The sequence below is a fragment of the Engraulis encrasicolus genome, chromosome 6 (assembly GCF_034702125.1).
Source record: "Engraulis encrasicolus isolate BLACKSEA-1 chromosome 6, IST_EnEncr_1.0, whole genome shotgun sequence".
Classification (NCBI taxonomy): domain Eukaryota; kingdom Metazoa; phylum Chordata; class Actinopteri; order Clupeiformes; family Engraulidae; genus Engraulis; species Engraulis encrasicolus.
The window spans coordinates 4,737,329-4,765,012 of NC_085862.1; the positions used below are offsets into that span (position 1 = coordinate 4,737,329).

Below are 27,684 nucleotides of genomic sequence, written 5' to 3' on the forward strand. Positions count from 1 at the left end.
GCACTCGTTCGCTATGCGGCTGGCCCGGGTTTGATTCCCGGTCCGGGTCCTTTGCCGGTCCTTCCCCGTTTCTCTCTCCCCACTCGCTTCCTGTCACCATCTGCACTATACTATCATAAATAAAGTCAAAAAGACCAAAAAATATCCTTAAAAAAAACAAATTATGATTGTATTGCAGCTGGAGGGTAGTGAGACAGAGGTTCTGGAGGAGCTGTCTGGTGTTTTGGCCTGTGCTTCATCCAAAGACGGACCCATTTATTTATTTATTTATTTTTCTATTACATTTTATTACAATTTATTTGTGATTGTCTTGCAGCTGGAGGGTGGTGAGACAGAGGTCCTGGAGGAGCTGGCCCCTGACCACATGTATAGATATGTGTTTATGTATATATTTATGTACGTATGCTTGTATATATATATATAACATTATGATCGTATTTGCAGCTGGAGGGTGGTGAGACGGAGGTGCTGGAGGAGCTGGCCCCGGACCACATGTCGGACTACCTGAGCTGCGACAGCCGCGGGGCCAGCGACTACGAGGACACGGATGGAGAGGCCTACACGGACGGAGAGCTGGGAGAGCTCTACACCGACAACGAAGACATGGACGACCCCTACAGCCCCACCCACGCCCATGCCGACATCAACCGCCACGCCAGGTGCGTGTGTGTGTGTGTGTGTGTGTGTGTGTGTGTGTGTGTGTGTGTGTGTGTGTGTGTGTGTGTGTGTGTGTGTGTGTGTGTGTGTGTGTGTGTGTGTGTGTGTGTGCGTTAGAGAGAGCGTGTGTGTGTGTGTGTGTGTGTGTGTGTGTGTGTGTGCGTTAGAGAGAGCGTGTGTGTGTGTGTGTGTGTGTGTGTGCGCGTGCGTGCGCGTGCGTGCATGCGACAGTGAGCGTGTGAGTGTAAGAGAGTGAGCGTGTGTGTGTAAGACACTGAGCGTGTGTGTGTAAGACACTGAGCGTCTGTGTGTAACACTGAGAGAGAGAGAGAGAGAGAGAGAGAGAAAGAGAGAGAGAGAGAGAGAGTGTGAGTGTAAGAGAGAGAGTATGGTTGTGTGTTTGTGAACTGATGCAAGGCTAATTGCCATACTCAAATGTGTGCTATACGTTTACTGCAATGTGCAATAATAATCTGATTAATAAAGTACTCTACTCTACTCTACTCTCCTCTACTACCAGGAGTAGGGGGACGGCCCTCGCCCGCTCCTCCGAGCCCGCCAGAGCCCACGACAGCCCCAGCCCAGAGGCCCCCCGCTACAGCCCCGCCCCCGCGTTGCCCCCCCCACACGAGGAGCCCGTGTACCAACTCCCGCCCGACGAACTGCCCCCGATCCTCCACGTACCCGAGCCCCGCTCCCGGAGACCCCCCTCGGAGAGCCCCCCGCTGCGACGACAGGACGCACCTTCTCCCACGCGGAGCTTCACCGACTCGGACGGGAGCGACGCGGAGTTCCCAGCTCCGACCACGCCGTCGGATGGGCCGCCGGACTTCCAGGCGCCGGATCCCAGATCGCTGGCCGCCGCTCCGGACTCCCCTCCCCCAGAGAGTCCTCCTCCACCGCCCGTTACCCTGTCATTCATAGAGGAGAAGATCAAACAGGTATCTGTCCATAATAGGGATGCACATTATCAATTCATTAATTCATTCATTGTTAGTTGGTTGACCTTATCGATCGATTTAGGGGTAATTGATAAGCTGTGTTTTTTTCCCCAAATCTCAATGTTTCCACCAAAAATTCAAAATGAAATCTAAAAATGTTAAATAAAATGATGAATTTAAATCAATTTCCATTCATATTCTTTACTCCAAAGTTAAGGAGGTACTGGTAATTAGTGAAATCACCTGTAATAAGTGCACAGGTACAGAAACACTGAACTAGTGTCACCATTCTCTATTCTAATTTTCTATTTTTGCATTTAAATCGTCTCTGGTGTCACTAACACTAATTCCCAGGTGATGAATATGTGACATCACAATAAAACAACTATATGAATTCTCTCTTTTTTTAGACCCGTATGGAAGAGCCTGAGAGAAAGCCGTCTCCCCAGTTCCTTGTGTAAGTATGGCATCACCAAACCTGATCTAGTAGAGTACGATAATGACTGATTTGTCTCCACCCTCTCCTGTGTGTCTGGCATCACCACAACCGCTTCATGCCATGCACTGTAGCCACATGACCACCAGGAGGAGTTCAGATCAGTTCAGTTTATCAGTTTGGGTGTCCTTTATTCGCTTAAGTGGCCTCCTTAGAAACCCAATATAAAAAACTACTGCATAATAATAATAATAATAATAATAATAATAATAATAATAATAATAATAATAATAATTAAAGTAATTTTAATTCAGAAATGAGGCTTGAAAGATCTGTCTGTCTGTCTGTCTGTCTGTCTGTCTGTCTGTCTGTCTGTCTGTCTGTCTGTCTGTCTGTCTGTCTGTCTATCTATCTATCTATCTATCTATCTATCTAACATGGCTTGTCTGTGATAGGCTTGCACACCACGAAGCTCTGCAGAACCGTCGTATCCAGATAAATGGGGACAGCTCAGAGGAGGAGAACGACCTGGACTCCATTGAATGGGGACCTGCCACAGAACTGTAGAGCAGTAACGACCTGGACTCCATCGAATGGGGACCCGCCACAGAACTCTAAAGCAGGGGAAGCAGTGGATCTCAACCCTTTTTGAAGAAACGCCCCCTTGACCTCATCATAAGCCTGCCAACGCCCCCTGGACATCATCATAAGCATATACCAACGTCCCCTTGATCATAAGCCTGCTGACGACCTACCCCCTCCTCTCCCTGTCTTAGTATTAAAAATAAAATGGACTAATGCCCCCCAAATGGCAACCAAGCACCGTCCCCTCTCAGCTGTATCCCTCTCACTGCCCCACTAGGGCTCCCTAATGCCACCTGAGGGGGACTGTAGAGCCCCTCGTTGAGAAACACTATTCTAAAGGGACAGTTTGACTATGTGCGATATATCCTGTAAAGACTGGCTGCTTTTTTAAACGTCAAGTTTCTCTTTGTTGTGACTGCCAAAGAAAAGGGATGCCATGGCTGATCTCTCCACTTGGGGCACTAACCAAGAAAGGTGTTCACCAGCTGCGTTTATTTATAATAATACCTTATGTGTTGTTTGTTATTATGAACTCTGTGAACTTTTGGACAAAATGTGCCCTCTTCTGTATGAATAACTAAGATTGATGTTTTATACTGTACTGGACGAATGCTGTATGATGGATGAAACTTTTTAGAATGATTAATTTTAAATAAAGTTCTTTTATTGTATAATAATACACAGGCTTGTCAGAAGAATGCATTATTAATATGATGTGGATTGATGCCTCACCTCGTAGAAAAGAGAGATGTCCTCTGCGCTCCTGCACTTCACAATCTGGTGTGTCACGGGAAAGGACGGGTAGATGCAGGGAAAGAAAGGAGTCACCGGAGCATCTTCAGTTGTGGAAGTTTACTTTACTAGTTTTATTGGGCAACAAGTAAACTTCCACAACTGAAGATGCTCCGGTGACTCCGTTCTTTGTGTGGATTGATACCTGTTGGTAAAAGGGGCAATAGATTGATTAACTTCTACTGTTTCATGCAAAGACACACACTGTTAAGGCTTAAATGTCCATGGGTTTGAAATGAGCCATAAAAATGACACAATCATACAACAATCATTCACTGTGTATAACGGGCTAAGAGGCACACAAGTTCACCAATTCACTTTGTTGTAGGCAATTTGGTGCCTCAAAAAGATGTTGATATTTTCAGTGATTTAACGAGATGAACAGTATTCCGATAACCTAAGTAATACTTGGGGCAGCGGTAGCCTAGTGGTTAAGGAGATGGGCTTTAGATCAGATCCCCACCACACTCCACAGCTGAGGTGCCCTTGAGCAAGGCACCTAACCCCACACTGTTCTAGGGACTGTAACCAATAGGCTGCCATGTATTTAATAGATAAGTTTAAGTCGCTTTGATAAAAAAGCATCAGCTAAATGTAATGTAATGTAAAATTAAACCAGGTTAAATGAACTTTGAGTAGTGGTAAATTATGTAATAGAAGAGCAAAAGGACACCTGTTGAGAATCTATTGCCGCTTACCACATATAGGCCTACTAGGTTAATTTAGCCAGGTTTATCACTTAAACTTGTTCTTGGAATGGTACCCAGCAGCTGTCTGGGCGGAGAGCTTCACTTTCATTTAAGTGGTCAGGTGGTTACCGATCAGGTGTTGCCCATAATCCATTTGATTGCTGCTGCCAGAGTCCCAAGCTTTTGACTGCATGCTTGCCGCGCGTCTTGGTAGTGGAGAATGAGATTGGTGTGAGGGGGAAAATAATTGTTAGAGACTTAAATACTATGTTCCTGCTCTTTTCCGCAACATCAACCTGTAATTTAGTTTATGGCTCTGTGCCCACCTCACATAATGGATGATGGTGGTGCATCACACACACGTCGCTCTGGTTGCCATCGGCGCACATTTACAGCGGATGCAGCCATGACTGGAACTGGTGATCACGCAGGGCGTCAACACACAAGGAGTGATGCCAACAGCAACACATTGAGGCAGCTGTCGTGGCTAACGATCGGAGTTGATGGGAGAGAGACTACCAGAAGTCACTACTCCAAGCCACCTGACTGGAAAGTAGGGGGGTGGGTGGGGGGGCTGTGTGTTAAACTTAAAGAAATTGGAGGGGAATCGAAAACTAAAATAAAAATGTTCAAGAAGAAACGGGAAATTATTAAGACTCCATCCATTTCGAAGAGGAGTCGAGCAGGAAGTCCCTCGTCTCAGAGCGTCTCGTCAGTAAGTTGCACATGTATCATCACTGTTTCCTCCTGTCACTCAACCGAATTTCCGACTTTTTACTGCGGTGCCAGGGACGATTCGTCGCTTTCAGTAAATAAATGTTTTATTTTGCCAAAATGAACGATAGTGCGCACGTGCGCGCATAGATAATGTTGACTTTTTAGTTTTTTTCAGGCTGGGTTTTTGTGTCGTAAACCAGAATGATGTTTGGCTATTTTAAAACGTTTCCTACTTAATTAACAATTGCTGTGAACGTGTTTGTTTCATACATAGACTTCGATTGACGTTTACGTAAGTACATGGCTGATCTTTATTTGGGAACGGAATGTGTTTCAGGTATCCAGAAATTGATTACTATAATTTTTTAATGTAAAATTACAACGGCGATAAACTGCGAGTTGTGGGTCAACATTATTTAAATAGCCTGCTGAATGTGGAAACCATGCTGCCCGTGGGGTAGTTAGTTTTACCATTAGGTTGTAAGTAAAAGCGTTTAAGTATTTGGAGTAGGCGTACGTTGCGAGAGTCAGAATGCTGAAACGTGGAACTATTGGTAAAAACACATACAGTCCCTATGCAACTAGCCAAAGGGTGAAGAAAGCAGACTCTAAAGGCTTATTGGACATTTTACCAAATAAACGTAATATTTGGCTGAAACAGGTAAGTTTTTTTTGTGTGTACATTGTGTGCTCAATACATTGTATGGACATGTTTAGGCCATGCTCATAAAACAGGCCATTTGTTATTACATGAAACGTGTCAGCTTGGTTGTAAATTGACACGGCTACATATGAACATTAATTGGTTCAAACACCTGCCATAAACGCAGCAGGTGTATGCCTTTAATTCCAAGAGCAGCAAGAGTTTGAGTAGTTTGACAAAATGTTGATTAATTATCTGTGCTGATGTATTGTCTGTGCTGTGATTGGTGGAAGGGGTAGGCTTTCAGGGCAACTTGAACATCTTGTACATACAAAGTTGTTTCTAATTGGCTTTTGCAATTAACCACAAGGGCACAACCTGAGGGTTTTAGACGAGTGTTGGCACCAGGTTTTCATTGTGCCCTTCCTTCCATGTTGTTTCAGTTCTAGGGTGTGACTGGGTATATAGGAAGTGAGTTTGGCTATTACACAAGAGTCTCCTTTCAAGCTCAGTGTTTACCAAATGTTTTGGTGACCATCAAGAGAGTGAGAGAGAGAGGAGAAAAAGCTTTTCCCTGACATAAACAATAACTTTGAAACTTTAGTTCAACTCGGGAGAATGGAACTTGCCAGTGATGACGGTCTGTTCCTGGGCATGTAAGGCCTGCTGTCAGGGGTGAGCGCAGGTTCACACACTGAACAAGACACTAAGGTCAAGCACAAGGAGGTTTTTTGTTTGTTTGTTCTGTTTTATGTTCTGCTATCATCAGTGCATCAGTGAGCATGCTAAGAAAAATGGAAACTCCTTGTGCTTGACGTTAGTATCCTATTCAGTGTGCGAACCTGCTCTCTCCCCGGAACTGTTCTTTTTGGATTCAACGCACCTGCTTATTTCTCTGAACATCTAGAGCAGGGATGGACAATTGGAGGTCCGGGGGCCACATCTGGCCCGCCTCCTCACTCAGTGCTTGTATTTGTCTTCTCTTTAAAGCTTAACATTTGGTCTTGTTTGCTGTTTATCGGGGACATCTTAAAATGCCATGGTTAAATAAACATTTGAGTATAAATGTACCAAAAAATGATGACTAGATAAAATGACTTTGTAGCTTCTCTTGTAGATGAAGTGCGTGGTCATGTGGCCCTCTGATGGTGGCGATGAAAAATGTTGGCCCTCTTTATCTAGAAAGTTGTCCATCCCTGATCCAGAGCACAACAGTGGGCATTTCTCAAAACCTAGTGCGTACACTTCCAAGTGTGCTCAGCCTAATTAGTCACGCACAGTGATTGGATACTCCATAGAGTTCACCAAAGAGTATCCAATCACTGGGCGTGACTAATTAGGCTGAGCACACTTGGAAGTGTGCAGACTAGGGCTGGATCTCAAATGGCGCACTTGTGCACTTCGGGCACTATGTTTCAGTGCGTAACTAATACGGCATACGCACTGAAACCTGAACACTGAAGTGCACAAGTGCGCCATTTGAGATTCAGCCTAGGTTTTGAGAAATACCCAATATTTCCTCGCTGCCTGCTCTCACCGCCGCCTGTCCTGTCTCCCCTCGTCTCCCCTGTGTGTAACCCAGCTCTCCTCCCTCCAGGAGCAGCCAAAGAAAGCCGGCGACCTCCCCGATGGCGCCTCCCCGACCCTCTCCTCCTCCTCCGCCGCCACCCTCTCTCCCCCCTGCTTCGGCAACAGCACCGTCTCCTGCCCGGGGACCCCCAACGTGCAGCACGGCCGGCAGGGCGCCTCAGCGTCGTCTTCGGTTTCAGGGGGTCCCCTGAAACGCCCGTCCACCCTCAGTCGGCACGCCAGCGCCGCGGGCTTCCCGCTGCAGTCCTGGGTCTTCAGCAAGGGCTACCACCACCACCACCACCAGAAAGGGACGCTGGTGCCCAGCCCGTCGCAGGAGAGCGTGGAGTCGGTGGTGTCCATCGAGGCGGAGGACATCCCCTTGCTGCTGAGAGACGTGGCTCGATTCGCCGAGGCCGTGGAGAAGCTCAAGGACGTGGTGCTGGGAGAAGGTGAGACGGGACCAAAAATGCCCCAAAAAGCTCAAACGAAAGATTTTCAATGGCCGAATCTTGTAAACACGCTGTGCGCAAAACTGCACATGCGCCAGAAATGCTGGGTGGCAAAAAGAGCTGAGATGACAGTATTCTCTCTTCGGGTACAATGCGAAATCCCTAGCATGAAACCTCACATCTCGGCAGAAACTTAGCCAGTAATATCACATGACTTGTTATTCGGTCTGGGAATCGATCCAAATTTCCTGGATCGATTCGATTCCGATCCAAAAGGTCACGATCCCATTCGATCCACGATCCCATTCGATATCGATCTTCTGTATTGCTGGGTTGTCACTTTAACCCATTTATGCTTAGAATTCTAAGACCGGCTCTAAAAAGCCTAAATATCTCAGCATTTGATGCCCAAACAAACATGAAATGCCTTGGTATGAGAGAAAGAAGTGGAAAACGTGGTATGAGAGGGAAAGGTGGGAAAAGAGTGGCACTATTTACTTGAACAGGCCATGTGTGTTTGTGCATGTTGCCAAAATGAATGTGGAGGAGAGCTAAAGGATGTGGTTGAGAAAATGGCACCTATAATCATCGGCAAAAGATCGATCCACAAAGTTGTGAATCGATATCACGCTTTTTGAGCGTGAATCGATATTGGATCGAGATTCGATCTTTTGAACCCAGCCCTACAAAACACTCAAACTAAAGATTTTAAATGTAGTAGACCAAGATGAGTCGTAGCACCAAGGCTTCACCAATGCAACGAGGTGGGATCAATTCCAGTCTCCTAAATGGGCCTGACTTTGCCTTTCAACTCCATTCGTTCTCCTAGTCTTGTAAAAGCCCAGGGACCTGGCGATGGCTGCCATACAGTAGGATTGCAGTTTAGAGCCTTATGTGTTATGGCTGCCAGGAAGCAACTCATTATGAAGTGTCTACCTTATCAGCCATCTCTGTTCAAACTCCTCTGCACAGCTCAGGAACAGGTGCTGTAGTGAGTGCAGGACAAAGTACACAGTAGACACTTAAAGTTATAAGTTAAAGATGGGCTGTGTGTATACTCAAAAGAAGTACAATATAATGCAGTCCAATCCAAGTTGCCACAATACAGTTTACATAGTACTCTTGTGAACGCTGTACGCTGCCAAGAGTATTGTTCACTCGTCCACCCAAGCAGCATGTGGTGGTCCATCTTTAACTTGTAAGGTGAGGCAGAGTCAGTGGCAGAACAGTTGCTTACAGGGCCCCAGGGCAAAACACTGATAAGGCCCCCCATACAACCTGCCAGGCCCTCAATAGGGCCGCCACCACCATTACGGGAGGGCCCTGGGCCCAGGAGCAAATGTCCTGCTCGCCCCCCCTATACGTCGCTCCACCCCTGGGCAGAGTGGTGGCTGAGACTGCTGCTGTTTGCTGCCTAGGCTCTAAATTAATGTTTTTAGTGGCACCATGGACCAGTGGCGATGGCGGGCGGTGTGGATTGGCGTCTGAACTTGTGTGAAGTGGTGGCCAACAGGGTGAGATAATTAGAAGGTAGAGGTACAGTAGTGTTGGGGGATGGGGAATCATATGAACACACACACACACACACTCACATGCACGTTCTACACTTGTCTGTCTATGTCTCTTCCTCTTTTGCTCATTTTTTCCTTTGATGTTGTATTTTGTGGGGCTGTTCTTTCATTTCTTGCTTTCAATCTTCTTGCTTTCTTTCTTTTTCTTGGTTTGTGTCTCTGTCTCTATCTGTCTCTATCTGTCTCTATCTGTCTCTATCTGTCTCTATCTGTCTCTATCTGTCTCTCTCTCTCTCTCTCTCTCTCTCTCTCTCTCTCTCTCTCTCTCTCTGTCTCTATCTGTCTCTCTCTGTCTCTCTTTGTCTCTCTCTCTCTCTCTCTCTCTCTCTCTCTCTCTCTCTCTGGGCCACGTTGCGTTACGTTTGACCTGAGTAGAGTAGGGTGTTTTGGAGGCGGTGCCTGGTTACTTGTCGTGTCGTGTCGTGCACTTCCTCTCCGGCTGCTCTGCTCAGCCTCTGTGGCTTCTGCGCACCGCACTCCATGCAGAGCAGGAAGCCAACACTTGTTTACAGCACACAGGAGCAGAGCACTCCTTACTTACACATTCCCCCTGTACTGCGCTGCTTTACTTTCTTTCTCAATTGCAGGCAGATAAATGAAGTGTGTGTGTGTGTGATGAGCAGGAAAGCATGTTCCCCTATTTTTACTGTACTTTCTACGGCAGGGACGATTAATCGACTATTCATGACTAATCGACTATAAAAATTAGTCAACAAGAATTTTCATAGTGGACTAATCGTTTCATTGAATTCAATGCGTTTTTACTTGCTTTACTAAATAAGCTACTATCATGATGTAAAGCTCATTGTGAGCTCAGGGACCTAATTTTAAAAGTTTATTTCTTTTTTCCCAATTTCCTTGAAGATTTAAGTGCTAGTACTTGAAAAAATAATCGTTTGACTAATCGACTATTCAAAAAAAATAGTTGATAGTTTAATCGGGAGAAACATAATCGTTTAGGACAGCCCTAGTACTATCTTTCTCAAAGTGTGCAGATACACTACCTACACACAGAATTTGGTGACGTGTGAACCATGAACTCAATGAACAGGAGATGATAATCCCCCCTCGTTTACATTACTTTGCTTTCAGTTTGGAGCAAGCTGGTCCACTTCAAAGGAGACTGGGCCAAGGACAACTGGAGCACACAGGATAAGTTTTTCTGATTTTATTGTGGTGCGAGCATGACTAACGTTTCGACGATTTGGACTCTGATTAAGACGCACTGCGTCTCAACGTTAGTCATGCTCGCACCACAATAAAATCAGAAAAACGTATCCTGTGTGCTCCAGTCGTCCTTGGCCCAGTCTCCTTTGAAGTGGACCAGCTTGCTCCAAACTGAATACAGTCCCAGACTGTGAGCACCAAGAAAGCTAGAGCGCAAGTGACCTCCTTTCATTACTTTGCTTTCGTTTTCAAGGCACACGGCTCTATACCGTTCTTGGTCACACTTGTGAACGATCAACAGGAGCCATATTCCCCCATTTCACTTTCCTTCTCAAGGCATGCAGCTACATACAGAGTTTGGTCACACAGGAGATCGTACTACAAAGCTGGTTCATTCTTAAGAACACGAGGACTCCAGGCTCTTCTGTTAGATGATTTACCTCTTAACTTAACCTGGTTTATTCCTGAACCAGCTTTGTAGTATATGCCCCATATCCCCCCCTCTACTTTGCTTTACTTTCTTTCTCAAGGCATGCAGCTACACACTGCATGGTCATGCTTCTTTATTGCTTTGCTTTGCTTGCTTTCTCAAGGCATACGTCTACATTCAGCGTTTGGTGGTCACACACGAGAACGATGAGGGCCATAAACATGTACATGGTCACATGTGAGAATGGCGAACGCAATACAAGGCAAAGTGCAGAGATGCTCTTTTGCACATTGCAGAGAGACCACAAGATGGTTTGAATTCTTTCTAGTCAGTATTTTTTTTACCATGAGGCGTAAACAAGGTGTTCATCTTGGCCAGGGAATGTCAGCGAGGGGAAAAAAATGTCAACACTTCAACCTCTCATCCTCATACAGATGTTTGAGTTGAACAGTTTGGGCAAGTTGGAATTTCACCACAGCAGTAGAACTTTGCAGGTGTGTTTGAGATGACCCATAGGTAGCTGATCAGACAAAACTATTTACCTCCCACACACTGGCCATTTCACTTTAACTTTGTTTACATTTCAGTCTTAGACCTTCATCAGGTAATTTAAAGGGACACTGTGTGAGATTTTTAGTTGTTTATTTCCAGAATTCATGCTTCCCATTCATTAATGTTACCTTTTTTCATGAATACTTACCACCACCATAAAATTCTAAGTATTCATTATGACTGAAAACATTGCACTTTTCTTGCATGAAAAGGGGGATCTTCTACATGGTCCGCCATTTTGAATTTCCAGAAATAGCCATTTTTAGCTGCAAAATGACTGCTTGGACCATACTAGAAAATATTAGTTAAATACTTCGTAAACTTTGATGAAAAGATCAAATTTGGCATTAGGCAGCCCAGCTTCAAGTTGCGGTACCCTTTTTGACCATTTCCTGCACAGTGTACCTTTAAAAAAAAATCAGATCAGTACATGCAGATTTTCCAACTGACTGTTTATTAAAGGCGTCAACATTTGTGAACCATCTTAAACAGTGTGACATTTTGACGTGATCCTTCTAAGCAAAGGGAACACCACCATAACCAAAGCTGGTGTGTCCCACTAGGCCCTTTTCGCATGTAGAGCAGCTTCTCGTATAGTATAGGCAGAGATATTCTATAGAGATATGCCAACATAATAGGTTTCTATGGGCACCTAACGCGACCAGGTTCCGGTCTGCCTAAAGGGGCGTGTCATAATGCTCCTACAATGAATAGAACAGTCCTTAGGTCTGCCTAGGTCTGCCTAAAGGGGGCCATAATAGAACCAGGAAACAATGGGCCAATGGAACCTCTCTCTCTCTACTCTCTCTGGTATAGGTGCAGACATTTCACAGATGTGGTTTTGTATCAGATGCTGAGAAAGCATATGCTGCACTGCCTCCTCAATCTGGGCTCTGTACTCTCAAAACTCATGACCTCAATTCATATTGTGTCCCCATACAATATTACTCAGGCTTGGAGGAACGTCAGCGTTTCACACGTTGAGCCAATTGTGATGCATGCAGCCTGTTTCTTGTTGACAAGATAAAAGCTGTTGATTTTTGACATTTCGACTGAATGGGCTGTATACTAAGTCATTCACTAATTATTAGTTTTTGGACTTGTCGCTTTTAGGCCGTCTAGAGCAGGGATTAGATTATATTAGATTAGATTATACTTAATTATCATGCCATCATGAAAATTGCCTTGCCTGGGATGGGGAACAGTTTTCATTCGAGGGGCCACTTCAAATTTTATGAAGTCCCCCAAGGGCAGTATGATAGCCTGGTGGTGACCCGCCCACAGTACTTCTCTTGATTCGTATTCATGGTCTGGAGGTTGTTTTCTCTGGAATTTTTAGTCGGCTACCAGGCAGACTGCCATTAAGCGAATGACAGGGTCTGGAGGCTCTTTGACCTGACGCGATCAGAAGGGTGGGAGGATTGTGCTCAGTTCTGGTTTGAGTCGTTTCAAACCAGAACTGAGCACAATCCTCCCACCCTTCTAATCGCGTCAGGTCAAAGAGCCTCCAGACCACGAATACGAATGAAGAGATGTATTATGGGTTTGTCATAACAGGCTAGTACTATAACACTCACTAGGATTTCCCCTTGCACTTTAGGCCTATACTGAAGGTGGCCACCTTTACCAGATCCCACCTTCACTACGTCCCATGGAAATATAACTTAGCTGTATTGCAATTGTAATTTCTAACATTTCTGTACAAAACATGTCATATTTCAGGAGAAATATTAAAACCTAAAACATAACATTAAGATTATGTCGGGGGCCAGATAAGACAACCTCAATGGACTTAAACGGCCCTTGAGACAAAGGATCCCCACCCCTTAGTCTAAGGCCTTTTAAAGGATAGCTTCTGCCAATGTCGATATGCAGTTATAATGCTCACACTACCCTAGACTTGTCTGTAGGCACCTACCTGAGATTTTTTTTTCTGAGATCCTGGTCATTGTGATTGGGGCAGGTGTACATTTAAAAAAAACATCTTGATTTATTCCCAATAACATCCAAAAGGTTATGCAACATCAGCAGACAATTTGCAAACAGCAATAACTTTGGGGATGATGGTTGGAATAGTTTTTAATGTAAGCCCAAGTTTTTAATATAAACAAAGTCTTCCCCCATTAGAATAGCTCAGATCTCGGAAAGGGTTGAGTCGAAAAATGCAGCATCACCGGGTACTGACAAGTCAAGGGTAGCATGAGCAATACAACAGCATATTGAAATTGGCAGAAGTTCTCCTTTTAACACGACTTTTTCCCTTGACTGTTGTAACTGTCACAGAGGCTGTGCGTGTGTGCGAATGTGTGCGTGCGTGTGCGCATGTGTGTGTGCGCGTGTGCGGGCGTGTGTGCCCGTGTGCGCGTGAGGGCACACAGGATGCTGTGAGTCTTGTTGCGAGGCCAAAGGGAAGGGGAAGTGGGTTTGCAGAGGTGTCACTGAAGCAGCAGCAGCAGCAGCAGGCTTCAAAGCTCTGGAGTGCAGCTCAGAGAACAGCAGGGGTGCATTTCTGGAAAGCGTAGTTGTTAGCCGTCAGCAACTTCGGTAGTTGTCGCTAGGAAATTGTATTGCAACCAACAATGTAGATAACATAGTTAGCAACTTCGCATTCCAGAAATGCACCCCAGAGCAGCAGGGTGACTGAATGACTGACTGACTGGCTGACTGCTTGTCTTGACTTCTCTTCACTTCACGCGTCTGGTCTTGCGTGTCACATGTTTAGTCTATGTGGCCTGTTATGCAACAATCTGTGCTTGTGTCAGGAGGAGCCCTCTCCTCTCCTCTCCTCATGCTTTCTCATCCACTCATCATCTGATCTCATCTGGCCTCAAGTCGAGGGGAGTTGCCCTGCCCACTCTTGTTTACCATAGACATTACCCAAAATAGATCAGATTCAAATCAGATTTTTTTATGAATACATATTTTTGAGCAAATGATATGAAACGTGCTGTAGAGGTGACGGAAGAGAAAGGGGCAGATCAAGATGACATTCAAGTGTTTGGTGTTATGGTGATCCAGTTGTACTTTGATGTACCAGTTTGACTGTTAAATGCTATAGCTGTGCAATTAATCAAATTATGACGGTGATTTTTGTCGAGTGATCTCCATAATCATATAATCAAGTTGAAACAACTATTTACTCTAGAACATTACACTTCACTTCACTTCAGAGCAAAGTGTCTAAATAGGCCAAATGCACGAGTCCATTTCAGGTTCTAGATTCGGACAATATAATATGATATCCTTTAATCCTTTAAACTAGAAACACACAATGAATCCATTGTGCAGCGAAGTGAGAAGATGTATGGAGAATTGGGATGACTGGAAGCAATGATGGAAGGCTTGTCTGAGGACGACGTAGACGGAGAGAGAGCAACTACAAGAAAAAATCTTATATTGTCCAAAATAATTGTGATCAAGATTTGTTTTTATTTTGCCACACAACCCAGTAGCCCTTTTGTCTTGCCCTGTTGAATGCCATGATCAATTTAAAGTGATACTGTACCATTTTTGGAAATAAGCTTACTTTATACCTCTCCTTGAGTTAAATGGTGGACTTTTACTTTTCTTCTGTACTCCTTGCCGTTCTCTGAGTATGGCAGTGCAAATTTTACCTCCAAGATAGCAATTAACATGGAGTCCAACTCCTATGAGACTAGCTTGTGGCTAGCTGCTCTCATAGGACTCAATGTTAACTGCTAGCTTGGAGGTAAAATTTGCTCTGCCATACTCGGAGAACGGTTGAAAGTACAGGAGAAAAGTAAAACTCAGTCTTTTAACTCGAGGAGAGGTATAAAATAATCTTATTTCTAAAAATGGTACAGTATCACCAGAGATTTTTTAAGTATATAGAGATACGCCGACATAATAGGTTTCTATTGGCACCTAACGTGACCAGGTTCCGGTCTGCCTAAAGGGGCGTGTCATAATGCTCCTAGAATGAATAGAACAGTCCTTAGGTCTGCCTAAAGGGGGATTTCCCACCTTGCGACAGTAGAACCCGGAAACAATAGGCCAGCGGAACATCTCTCTTCTCTATCACTAAGTTACTATCCATTGTGGTTCTTCCCATGCAGGTAAGCTGGAGAACAGGCGGCCCCTGGCCCATGAGTGTTTGGGGGAGGTGCTGCGCGTCTTCAAACAGGTGATCGCCATGTACCCGCTACTCAACACAGTAGAGACCCTCACTGCAGCCGGGAAACTCATCTCCAAGGTCAAAGGTAAGGTGTGCGTGTGTGTGCGTGTGTGTGCGTGTGTGTGCGTGCGTGTGCGTGCGTGTGCGTGCGTGTGCGTGCGTGTGCGTGCGTGTGCGTGCGTGTGCGTGCGTGTGCGTGCGTGTGCGCGCGTGTGTGCGCGTGTGTGCGCGTGTGTGCGTGTGTGTGTGCGTGCGTGCGTGTGTGTGCGTGTGCGTGTGCGTGTGCTTGCGTGCGCGTGCGTGCGCGTGCGTGCGCGTGCGCGTGTGCGCGTGTGTGTGCGTGCGCGTGTGTGCGCACGCATAAACATGCAGTATGTGGAGGTTAATTGGGATTTGCGATTTGTCTTCGCAAGTCAGTTGCATAAATATAGAAAGGTGCCCCGCACACAGTTGTATTCATGCACTTTTGCCTTTTAGACCCATGAGATGAATGACTTTACATGTCAACCTTTAGCCTCCCAGTCAAACAAATGTTACACAAACAGAACAATTATGATGATGCTGGTGCTCTGCCAATTTTTAAGTAAAGAAACAATACATTCAATCACAGGACGGATGTCAACCAACTTCAACTACAAGTCCAAGTTCATTATAGCCAAATCAACAGTATAACATACAGTTGCTAAGTCAGACTGATCCCTGTCTCTTTGTGCTGTTCACAGGATTCCATTATGAAACCAGCAACGATGTGGAAAAGAAGGACTTTGAGAAAGCCATCGAGACCATCGCTGTTGCCTTCAGTAGCAAGTAAGAGGCCACCTCTGTGCTTTATGACATCCGTGGCTACAAATACGGCATGAGAATCAGAAAATATGCTGAAGGATTGACTAAAAGGCCACTTTGCATGACAAAAGCTCCCTTTGAGAAACAGGAAGTGGAAAGGATACGTGCCTGAAACAACCTGAAACCATGTCAGCCATTTGGTGTTGTATCAGGCCATATCTGTTGCATGAGATGGAGTGCATCTGTTTCCATCACCTTGGGCTTGCTTGTATCTAGAGCTGGGTATCGATTCAAATTTCAAATCTATTTTTGGATGGATAAATCGATTATTGGAAATTAATGTGTGAATCGATTTATAATCAATTTTTTTCAACACAGCTTGTCTTCTATCATAACAGTTTTACAGTGAGCACGGTGTTGGCATTTGCTACTGTATGTCTAAACATTCTATCAGAAGCTACCTGCCCGTTTGCTAAACATAAACAAGAAGTTTCCAGAAGTAGTTACCAAATAAAATCAGCTACGGCAGGTGGTGGGCAATAACACTTTGCATATTCCAGTAGTGGAATCCTTTATGGACTTCTTCCACACACAGTATGGAAAACCAGGTAGGAGACCAGATAACAATAGAACACTAGCTGAATGAGCCACATACTGTACTGTAGGTAAGGGGGGCCGAGTTCAGACGCTAAATAGGAAGTGTGCAGACCGCCTCTTATGATCCTGATGCAGACAGATCTGTTGGCTCCCTCGATTGCAGAGACGTGTTTTGTGGGATTTCAGACGGAGGTTGTTGATATACAGTATTGTATTAGTTGAGGGGCTGTGCTCTGACAGTGTGAAGGATGCTGAGGAGCTTACACAGGCTGTCCCTACCCCTTCCTGTGATGCGCAAGAGTAGCAGGTAAGATATAGGCTGAATTTACCAGAACACATTAATTACTTCGTAATTACTCTGGATCCTTGATGCCCTGGGGCACTTGGGTGGGAGGAGTGAGCTCGGCTCTGGTTTGAAATTAGCTCTGGGCAGTCGGTGACAGTTGACGTTCATGACCTATGTTATTGTGTTCCCAAGTGCATTTGCTTATTGGCTGGTAACACTGCCCATTTGGCGGTCGACTGAAAACCCTCCCCAGAGAAGCGTAATCAGACCATTTATGAATTAATTTAAATTGTAATTCAAAATGAATGGTCTGGCTTGTCAGGCTCTGTCAGATATACAGTGAGACAAATAAGTATTTGATTCCTTGCCGATTATGTTGTTTTGTCCACTAATAAAGACATGATCAGTCTGTATTTTTAATGGAAGGTGTATTGCTACTCAATCAGCAAGGGATCAAATGCTTATTAGTCTCAATGTATGAAGGGCGACTGTCAGTCAAAAGGTCTGTGTTGTCAGGTTGACCTGTTGCAAAGGGGATGTTGCTGACAGTATTTTTCCGCATTGCTCATTGGAGAAGTGTGTTGTGAAATATGTGTGGTTTTGGTTCAATCATGAATACAGCACAGAGGGGCACTACTGTTCGACTGTATACTTTTGCACACATCATTCGCCAGTTTGCAGAGTGTCAAAGGTTACACAAAGAGCATGAACGGAGAACATGAGAATTTTTCTCCCAGAATTGAGTCCTCAATCTAGCATACTGACTTTCAAATAAAAAAAGACACTCTGGATTGAACATAGAAACATGCTATTTTGAGTTTTAGTCTTTATGCCTTTATTTGGAAGAGGTGGACAGGAAATTATTGGGAGAGAGCGATGGGATCGTAAACATGATCAGATATAGAAAGTAATCCGGGTACGTTTTGCGTCCTGGTTGAAGGCTTACTAGGCTATAGAGATTGCTAAGACGCATGACAAATGGGTCGGAAACGCCTTTTGCCCCAATCTTGGGCAAATCAAATTCTAGCGCTTGTTAAAAAGTGGCCTTGATCCGCCAATCCTAATCGTGTAAACAAGAAAAAACACACCTGAAAGTAAATTTGGTTGGGGCAATGACGTCACGTTGGCAATCTCTATTCGGATGTATTACATGGGCGCTTCCTTATTTTTGCCTTCTACGTATGAAGGCAGTAGCGACTTTCAGATGTACCCTAGTCTTTTGAGTGGCTGGAGACCACCCCACATTATAGGATGTGGTCATATCAGGCTCTCTGTGTGGTCAATATCATTTAGCGGAGTGGAGTGGAGTGTGATGCTGAAGAAGTGAAAGCTGCTTGTTCTGTCTTGATTAATTGACTTGTCACATCTTAAACGAAGCCAATTTCGGTCCGCTAGGGGAAATTCTTTCTCTGCACTTTATTCCATTTGGACTAGTGAATCACATTGAAGTACAAACACTAGTCCGTAGCAGTGGGCTGCCTGCTGAGCGGCGGCCGGGGAGCAGTGTAGGGGTTGTGTGCCTTGCTCAAGGGCACTTAAGCCGTGGTCCGGCACGTGGTATCTTGCCAAGACAACCCAATCAACAAACTTTCCTGTGGTTGTGAAGTTTTAACAATGTGTTTTTTTTGTGTTTTTTTTTAAATGTTTTATTTGTTAAAGTTGGCTCTTAGTAAGTGGTGCTACAGTATATCTACAGTACGTGGATAGTAGGTCAGTGGTGCTATATTTACAATGTGAGGTCCTGGCGGTGTGTAGGTTAAGGCAGTAGCTTGGATAAGGTAACCCAGAGGATGAGTAGCTTGGATAAGGTAACCCAGAGGATGAGTAGCTTGGATAAGGTAACCCAGAGGATGAGTAGCTTGGATAAGGTAACCCAGAGGGTGAGTAGCTTGGATAAGGTAACCCAGAGGATGAGTGTAGCTTGGATAAGGTAACCCAGAGGATGAGTGTAGCTTGGATAAGGTAACCCAGAGGATGAGTGTAGCTTGGATAATAAGGTAACCCAGAGGGTGAGTAGCTTGGATAAGGTAACCCAGAGGATGAGTGAGTGGCAGATCTTCTACAGGAGAGGCTATGTGTTTTTTTTATGCTCCAAGCCGAGTGACTCTCCTTTCAAAACGTTTACCATTTGTAAACAGAGGCAAGCACTGACTAAACTTGCTTTTGGGGATATGCCTTATTGTATGTTTGCTACAAATTGTGTACACTGTAGTAGATGAAAGATGTATGTGTGTTTTCTCTCTGTAGTGTTGACTGGTCTGATGATCTGTCTTGATCTGCTGTGTGTGTGTAATGTCTCTCTCTAGTCTTGACATTTGATGTGTTGTGTCTGTGTCTCTGTAGTGTTGAGAGAGATGTGTGTTATCTCTCTGTGGTGTTGACATTTGATTTATGTGTTGTCTCTGTAGTATTGTCATATGATGTGTGTCTTTAGTGTTGACGTGTTGTGTGTCTGTAGTGTTGACGTGTGCGTGTGTGTTGTATCAGTGGTGTTGACGTGGTGGTGTGTGTGTGTTGTCTCAGTAGTGTTGACTTGGTGTGTGTGTTGTCTCTCTGCAGTTGACATTTGATTTTGTGTCTGCTGTGTGTTGTGTGTGTTGTCCCAGTAGTGTTGACGTTTGATTGTGTGTGTGTAGTGTTTCAGAGCTGCTGATGGGGGAGTTGGACAGCAGTTCCCTCCTGTCTGTACCGCCCACAGAGAAAAGCAGGGTAAGTAGAGGGAGGGAGGGAGGGTGTGTGTGTGTGTACACATGGGCATATTTTTTGGTGTGGACGGTAGGGACATGTCCATACCACAGGGACATGCCGCCACCACTTTTTCACAAATATAATGAAAAACTTGCCACATGCATTTCCCCACCACTTTTCAAGCCAAACCTACACCTTTGCAAATTCATAGAATGTGTTGAATAATTATTTCACATACAAGACACATACACAAGCCCATGGATGATTTTACTTTTCAAATCTTGGTGAGTGTGCTCTCTAAGTAGTAAATTATTTTGAAGACTGTTCAAAGTCTTCAACAGCCGGAGGAGGATTTTTTTATGGGATTCAGCTGTTCTGCTGTAAAGTTTGACCCCACTGCCAGAGTGCAGTTTCGATATGATGTTTACTTTCTTGCGTTAAACTGCAACTTCTGAAAAACAATCCCAGTAGGTAAGTTGTAGTGTTATGGTGCCTATACTAAGAAGTTGGTTCAGGCTTGGAGGCCTGTAGTCCAGGCTCTTCTATTAGGTGATTTACCTCTTAACTTTAACTGGTTTCCTCCTGAAGCAGCTTCTCAGTACACCCGTCTGTTGTTTCCTGTGTAGTCTATGGAGAACCTGTACGGAGCGTCATCACACGGACTGGACACTCCCATGAGGAACGACCTCTTTGACAGTGGTATGTACTCCTCTAATACTCTAATACACTTTCATCAATGGATAAGGAATAATCCACTCATTCAATCCATCCATCCATTGATCATTGTGTGTCTGTGTCTGTGTCTGTGTCTGTGTCTGTGTCTGTGTCTGTCTGTGCGTGTCTGTGCGTACGTGCGTGTCTGCGTGCGTGCGTGTCTGTGCGTGCGTGCGTGTGTGTGCGTGCGTGCCTGTGCGTGCGTGTCTGTGCGTCTGTGCGTGTCTGTGCGTGCGTGCGTGCGTGTGCGTGTCTGTGCGTGCGTGCGTGTGTGTGTGTCTGTGCGCGTGTGTGTGTCTGCGCGTGTGTGTGTCTGCGCGTGTGTGTGTGTGCAGGCACGAGTCCTGAGGAGGTGGACATCATCCTGCAGCGTAGTGAGGGAGGGGTGGACACCGCGCTGGCCTACGCCAAGACCATCTCCAAATACATGAAGGACCTCATCAGCTACGCTGAGAAACGCACTGCTCTGGGTAAGCCTAGCCTACAATACTGTTCAGTTGCCTACAATACTTAAGCAATACTGATCAGCTATGCTGAGAAACGCACTGCTCTGGGTAAGCCTAGCCTACAATACTGTGGAGTTGCCTACAATACTTAAAGGTACGCTGTGCAGGAAATGGTTAAAAATGTACTGCAACTATGCTGCTCATTGAAACTGTGCTGCCTATTGCCAAATTTGATCTTTTCATGACTGTACTTGGGCCATACTAGGAAATATACGTTTATTACTTAGTAAACAGCCATTTTTAGCTGCAAAAATGACTGTATGAAAAGTGCAATTTTTCCAGTCATAATAAATACTTAGAATTTGATGGTGGTTGTAAGTATTCATGAAAAATGTAACATTAGTGAATGGGAAGCATGAATTCTGGAAATAAACAACTAAAAATCTTGCACAGTGTCCCTTTTAAGCAATACTGTTCTTATGAGTATTGAGTGCAGTTAAAGGCGGAAAATTCCCATTTTAAACTGAATGTTGGCAGTATTCGGTTTGTGCACAAGATGTGTAAACACTCTATGCATTCCAACTCTGCCCGTGTTCCTGGAATATTCTGTTTTCAGAAACTGTTCCATACGTTAACTGAGTATTCCGGAACTCGATACTGATTATTCTGTTGAAAAGCAGAATACTTTGTGCACAACTGTTCATTTGCGTTTACCTAGGACATTTCATTCGGCATTAATTGCATTTAATTCTGAATAAAGCTTAATTCAGCTTTGAAAACGTTATGTAAATGCCTCTTAATGTGGAGTTAAAGGAAGGATCAAAGTAAACTCGACAGAACTGTTTTAATTCTGAATTATCAATTCGGATTTAAAAACATCATGTAAACGTAGTGATGTTTTCATTGACATGTGTAAATGAAAATGTCCTGTAGATTTGCTTTATAAATATGACTTGTGTATGTGGTTTCAGAGGTGGAGTTTGCCAAGGGCCTACACAGACTCTATCAGTCTTCGAAGCAGAGCATCACGCTGGTAATATCTCACTCACAACTCTTGATTTCATTCATTTGTTCATTTGATTAGGACAATGCACATTAATCCATACATCACCAAAAAAAGTCATCAATATAAATATTCCCCGAGTTGGCATAGTTGGTAGATTTCATCCTTTGTCCTCAGGCAGTTTTGCATTATAAGAAAAATAACAATGAAACAAACAGTACAGCATGACAGAAGACATTAACCCACACATCACAAACATCAACTACATAAGTAAAACAATGTTCATCCTATTAATCAATGAGAGCATGTCTGGTTTGTTTTCAGCCACTGTTTAAGGGTCATTTTTGAAGGTGTTGGATATTGTCACACAGTCTGATGTGAGCTGGTAGTGTTATTCCAGGACTTAGCTCCTCTAATGGACAAACACCATTTGGCTGAATTTAGTTCTACGCCATTTAACTTCACTGTCCCCTTTTACCAGGGCTCTTGTGTTTACTCGTGAAGATTTGATACCAAAACACTAAACACACACAAACACACGCACACACACACACACACACACACACACACACACACACACACACACACACACACACACACACACACACACACACACACACACACACACACACACACACACACACACACACACACACACACACAGTGTCCTAATTGTTGTGTGGTCCCCCCCCCCCCTGTGTTAGCCCCATATGCCCCTGTACTCGGTGTACACTCTCATACACACACACACACACACACACACACACACACACACACACACACACACTCCCAGTCTTAATATAATTGTCCCCTCTCTCTGTGTCAGCCCCATATGCCCTTGTACACGGTGTCCTAATTGTCCCCTCTCTGTGTTAGCCCCATATGCCCCTGTACTCGGTGTCCTAATTGTCCCCTCTCTGTGTTAGCCCCATATGCCGCTGTACTCGGTGTCCTAATTGTCCCCCCTCTATTAGTCCCATATGCCGCTGTACTCGGTGTCCTAATTGTCCCCCCTCTATTAGTCCCATATGCCGCTGTACTCGGTGTCCTAATTGTCCCCTCTCTGTGTTAGCCCCATATGCCCCTGTACTCGGTGTACTCCCAGGCCCTGGAGCAGGACATGGAGCAGAGTGCAGGAGTGCAGCAGGCCTCAGTCACCGTGCAGAACAAAACCTTCATCCAGGTACACACACACACACACACACACACACACACACACACACACACACACACACACACACACACACACACACACACACACACACACACACACAAAACAAACAAAACCTTCATCCAGGTAAACTGCACCTCCATTACATGCAACAAAACCTTCATGCATGCTACACGGATCCATTGACTTTCACTAGCTTAGTAGTCAGGGTCAATTTTCCCAAAAGATGAACCCTGAAGGCAAAGTGTGTTAATTTTTGGTATGATTTAGGGGTATTCAAGGGTGCTGAATCCAAATCTGTTGTATACCGGGCGCAAAAATGTACGGAAATGCCTCAAACGGGCAAAATCCAATATGGCCGCCGACACCAGGTTAAAATCTCGCAATCCCTTTTCTTTTTGACTATACAAGGTATGAATGTGAAAATAAGACTTATTTTTATGTTTTCATATATGGGGAACCCCATTCTGTCATCAGATTTAAGGTCAGATTTGAAGAAAATGCTTATATAATTGTCTGGCAGCTTTTTTAAAACAGGGAGCCTCATATTGTCAACGATTTTTAGCATTATGATCAAACTTTCAAGATCCACAGAAAATAATGTCTGATGTCTTTGTGAACACCAATACTACCACAAACTGCACTGAACTATCTACTTTCACCTGAAAAAAGAAGTTTGTGTCTACCTATTTCCATTCTTTAGTTACTGGCAGTAGAACATGGGATGACGCCTCTAAAAAAGCACTGATTTCTGACCCAAAAATAGTACACTTCTGTGTCCATATTTTTCTTTCAGGACAAAGTGCCTTTTTATAGTGTTCATGTTTGGTTTACAGCATTTCCATGGGTTTTGAAATATGCTCAATTCAAATCTGCTGTATACCAGGCTCAGAAATTTCCTATAATGCCTCAAAATGAAGGAATCCAATATGGCCGCCATCACCAGAGATATACATATCTTTGATTAAACAAGGTGAACTCTTAAAAACATTATGTAGCTATATGTTTTCTTTTCATACATGGGGAAATAATGTATGTAATCAAATTTAAAATTATAATCAAAGGTAGTCAGTGTAGTCAGGCAGTTCAGTGTAGTCTGAATTCATGTTTACAACCATTGTTTTTCATGCCAATTAACTGACAGGCTAATTTCTATTGAAATGTTTTGTCTTATTTCAATTGCTTATGCACAATGAAATGTGTTCACCTCAGCCCACCTCTTCCATTATGACAAAACTATACACAGATAAGTCTGTATGCCTGAATGTACCTTCATCTAATATGAATATCTAGTTTTGGGAAGTTATTGTCTGCTGATTTTATTGCCTTGTTTAGATTAAATCCTTGAACGGTAGAAAGGTGAAAGGTGGAACAAAAGACAGGTTGATGTCATTGTGAAATATTTACTTTCTTGATAGTTAGGCTATCTCCAATCATTATCAAGCTCCTCCTACTCAGTGATTCGGCCACTACATGTTTAGACACTACATAACACCAGGCACTACATTGTAATTTTGCTGCAGATGTAGCGAAAGCAATGGAGTTGTTTTGCAGTGATTAGTCCTAGTCATAGAGTCTTTGCTATCTACATCAGAAGCCACACAATGGCATATTGTGCCCCCTCATTATCAAGCCAATGTACTGAGGCAGGATCACATACTACTCCACCCTGTCCTCCTGTCAGTCACTGAAACGGGATGGATGAAATTGAATGGGGCATTAGTCCCACTACTCCTGTATCTGCCATTCACGAAGCATGAAAAGACATCACAACTTGTGCTCGCCCCAAGGAGTGCCTCATCCCCCTCTGGATCTGCAAGAAGAGGCATGGAGTACATGGAGTCATTCAGTTGCTGCAAATAAGATAAATTTGTCTTGGGCATACTGTACATAGCTGTCGCATTTAAGCGAACAACTCCTTCAAAATCACTGGAGAGGAGGAGAGGTAATTGAGAATAAGTTAACCTAGGGCTCTGACTTCTACTCCAAAGGGCTTGGATCATAAGTGGGACAGTCAGAGCACACCCACAACCCTAGTGATGGTCAATATCACGCTGCCTTCCCCTTACTTGCACTTCACCCCCATGGTGTCCCTCACACAACTGTGCTTCTCTCATCCAGTGTGCTCCATCATCTAAGCTTCACCTATCACTTGGTTCCCTCACATGGGATTACAACTCCATCACGTACAGTAGATAACCTATAATCCTGGGCAGTCATGGGTGAGCGGTTAGGGCGTCAGACTTGCATCCCAGAGGTTGCTGGTTCGACTCCCGACCCACCAGGTTGGTGGGGGGAGTAATCAACCAGTGCTCTCTCCCATCCTCCTCCATGACTGAGGTACCCTGAGCATGGTACCGTCCCACCGCACTGCTCCCCATGGGGCGCCACTGAGGGCTGCCCCCTTGCACGGGTGAGGCATAAATTCAATTTCGTTGTGTGCAGTGTTCACTTGTGTGCTGTGGAGTGCTGTGTCACAATGACAATGGGAGTTGGCGTTTCCCAATGGGCTTTCACTTTCTTCACTTTTTCATCCTTCGGATTCGCCCTGATCGCAAACCACAATACCGTAGAACCAATCAGGATCACTGATTTTTCAGAGATGTGACACAGTCAAAATGTATGGTGGTGAGAAGTTAAATAAGTGAAAAAGTAGTTCTTTCAGCAACAATGACTGCTCCAATGAGTCACTTTTCGAATCTGTGAATAGTTAAAGCGCAGCTCAGACAAATGTGACACAAAATGTGTCATAAGTGCAAGGATTTCTTTAAATAACTCCACTCTTTTGGACCTCTATGCCTATGGCGTAGCTCCAGATGGAAGTTGCTGTGGCCAGCAAAAGGTGGTAGTCTGATATGCAGAGAATAATTTCTGTATCTTTGAATGCAAAGAAAACCAAAGAGATAATTGCGGCCTTCAGGAGGCACACCTACAAGAGGAAAAAAGTTAGCCCCTCTCTAATCCTCCTGCTGCATCAACAGAGCTAAAACATTATCTAGGACAGCCTCCAACCGGGTCCTCAGCTCTTTGCCTTGCTGTCCTCTTGGTACAGGTGTGTCAAAGCAAGGACCAAACAACTCAACAAAGGGCCATAACCACATTTCACACGCACATGCACAGAATGACCATTCATTGGTATCCCTCAATCCAATGATCTCTTTCCATCCATCTGGTGTTCTGCAATAGACTAATTGATACAGCACAATGTAAAATAGTTGTGTTTGCAGAGTGGGCCACCTAATCTACATTGAGCAAGACAATCGATGCAATAACTCTTGGATACCAATGAGTATGACATGAGTACCAATACATGAGTATGTCCTCTGTGTATATATTCACACACACACACACACACACACACACACACACACACACACACACACACACACACACACACACACACACACACACACACACACACACACACCGTATGCACTCCCTGCTCTGTTCATGGTTTTTTTTGGCACTACTAATTGTATATTCTGCTCACCAAAACTGTTTTGTGAATTAAATGTGTGCTCTGAAGTGTGTTGCTTTCAATCTCATTGAACATGTGCATAGTGACAAACACCATTCTATTCTATTCTATTCTATTCTATTCTATTCTATTCTATTCTATTCTATTCCAATCTATTCTATTCTATTCTATTCTATTCTATTCTATTCTATTCTACACATCAGCTCACCACTCAATCCTCCTTTATTCATAGATTGAATGAGCACATCAATAAAATTGGCAAACAGTGATTTCCATTGTAAAGTTGTATAAAAAGAATTATTTAGGCAGACTCGTGTGTGTGCACTTACTTTTATGGTTGAAAAGATGGGAGCATGGGACGTGGTTTGAGATGGAAACATTTCATCATGGTATAATGACTCAATTATTGAATTGAAATCTGCCTGAGTGTATATTAAAGCGCCTGTATGTGTACGTTGGTGTTCCAATAAGAATGTCTTCTCTGCCACACTTGTGTGTGTATGTACTCTCTCAATGTGTGGTCCGTCCGAACATTGCAATGTTATGCTTGATTGTTATTTACATTAAGAGTGGCGACAGGGTGGGGATGAGGGAGTGAATGTAGTGTATGTGGGTAGTAAGTGTTGTCTCTTCAGTGACAGTGTTCGTATTGTAATGGACTCTACCGGGGGCCTATTCGAAAACAAGATATGTTATCTAAGACCAATACATTTAATTAATGCCGGATTAAATTGAAATAGGGGAAATATTCCAATATAAATGATCAATTTATTAACAGTCTTAAACATGTATGCAGGTCTAAATCATGTGTTTTCATCCAAATCTTAAACCCGAGCACAGCAATGAATTCCCCATGTATGAAAACCTATAGCTGGCATAATATATTGAAGAGATGACCTTGTTTAATCACAGACATGTACTGTATATCTCTGGTGATGGCGGCCATATTGGACTCCTTCATTTTGAGGTACTATGGGATTTTTTGAGCCTGGTATACAGCAGATTTAAGTTAAGCATCTTTCAAAACTCATGGAAATGCTGTAAACCAAACATGAACACTAAAAAGATACGTTATCCTGCAAGCAAAAATATGGACACAGAAGTGTAGCATTTTTGGGTCAAAAAACAGTGCTTTTTTGGTGGTGTCATCCCATGTTCTACTGCCAGTAACTAAAGAATGGA

General features: G+C 44.1%; 2 protein-coding genes across 7 annotated transcripts in view; both read left to right on the forward strand.

Annotated features, from left to right (window-relative positions):
* The window catches only part of tjp3 (tight junction protein 3), a 43,622-nt gene extending 40,326 nt beyond the window's left edge, over positions 1-3,296 (forward strand). For all 3 annotated transcript variants that reach the window (XM_063200497.1, XM_063200496.1, XM_063200498.1), the window contains exons 28-31: positions 445-659; positions 1,178-1,598; positions 2,009-2,055; positions 2,490-3,296. In XM_063200497.1, coding sequence (XP_063056567.1) covers positions 445-659; positions 1,178-1,598; positions 2,009-2,055; positions 2,490-2,601 — 795 coding nt within the window. In that variant the 3' untranslated portion in view covers positions 2,602-3,296. The remainder of the gene's footprint in view (positions 1-444; positions 660-1,177; positions 1,599-2,008; positions 2,056-2,489) is intronic.
* A 1,044-nt stretch (positions 3,297-4,340) lies between these two features.
* Positions 4,341-27,684, forward strand: part of arhgap45b (Rho GTPase activating protein 45b) — a 44,630-nt gene continuing 21,286 nt past the window's right edge. The window contains exons 1-9 of one of the 4 annotated variants that reach the window (XM_063200492.1): positions 4,341-4,815; positions 7,043-7,481; positions 15,278-15,421; positions 16,059-16,143; positions 19,639-19,711; positions 20,317-20,389; positions 20,740-20,874; positions 21,822-21,883; positions 22,926-23,036. In XM_063200492.1, coding sequence (XP_063056562.1) covers positions 4,411-4,815; positions 7,043-7,481; positions 15,278-15,421; positions 16,059-16,143; positions 19,639-19,711; positions 20,317-20,389; positions 20,740-20,874; positions 21,822-21,883; positions 22,926-23,036 — 1,527 coding nt within the window. In that variant the 5' untranslated portion in view covers positions 4,341-4,410. Of the gene's footprint in view, positions 4,816-4,844; positions 5,479-7,042; positions 7,482-15,277; positions 15,422-16,058; positions 16,144-19,638; positions 19,712-20,316; positions 20,390-20,739; positions 20,875-21,821; positions 21,884-22,925; positions 23,037-27,684 lie in introns of those variants that run through there. The other 3 variants (XM_063200493.1, XM_063200494.1, XM_063200495.1) reach the window with 3 other exon arrangements.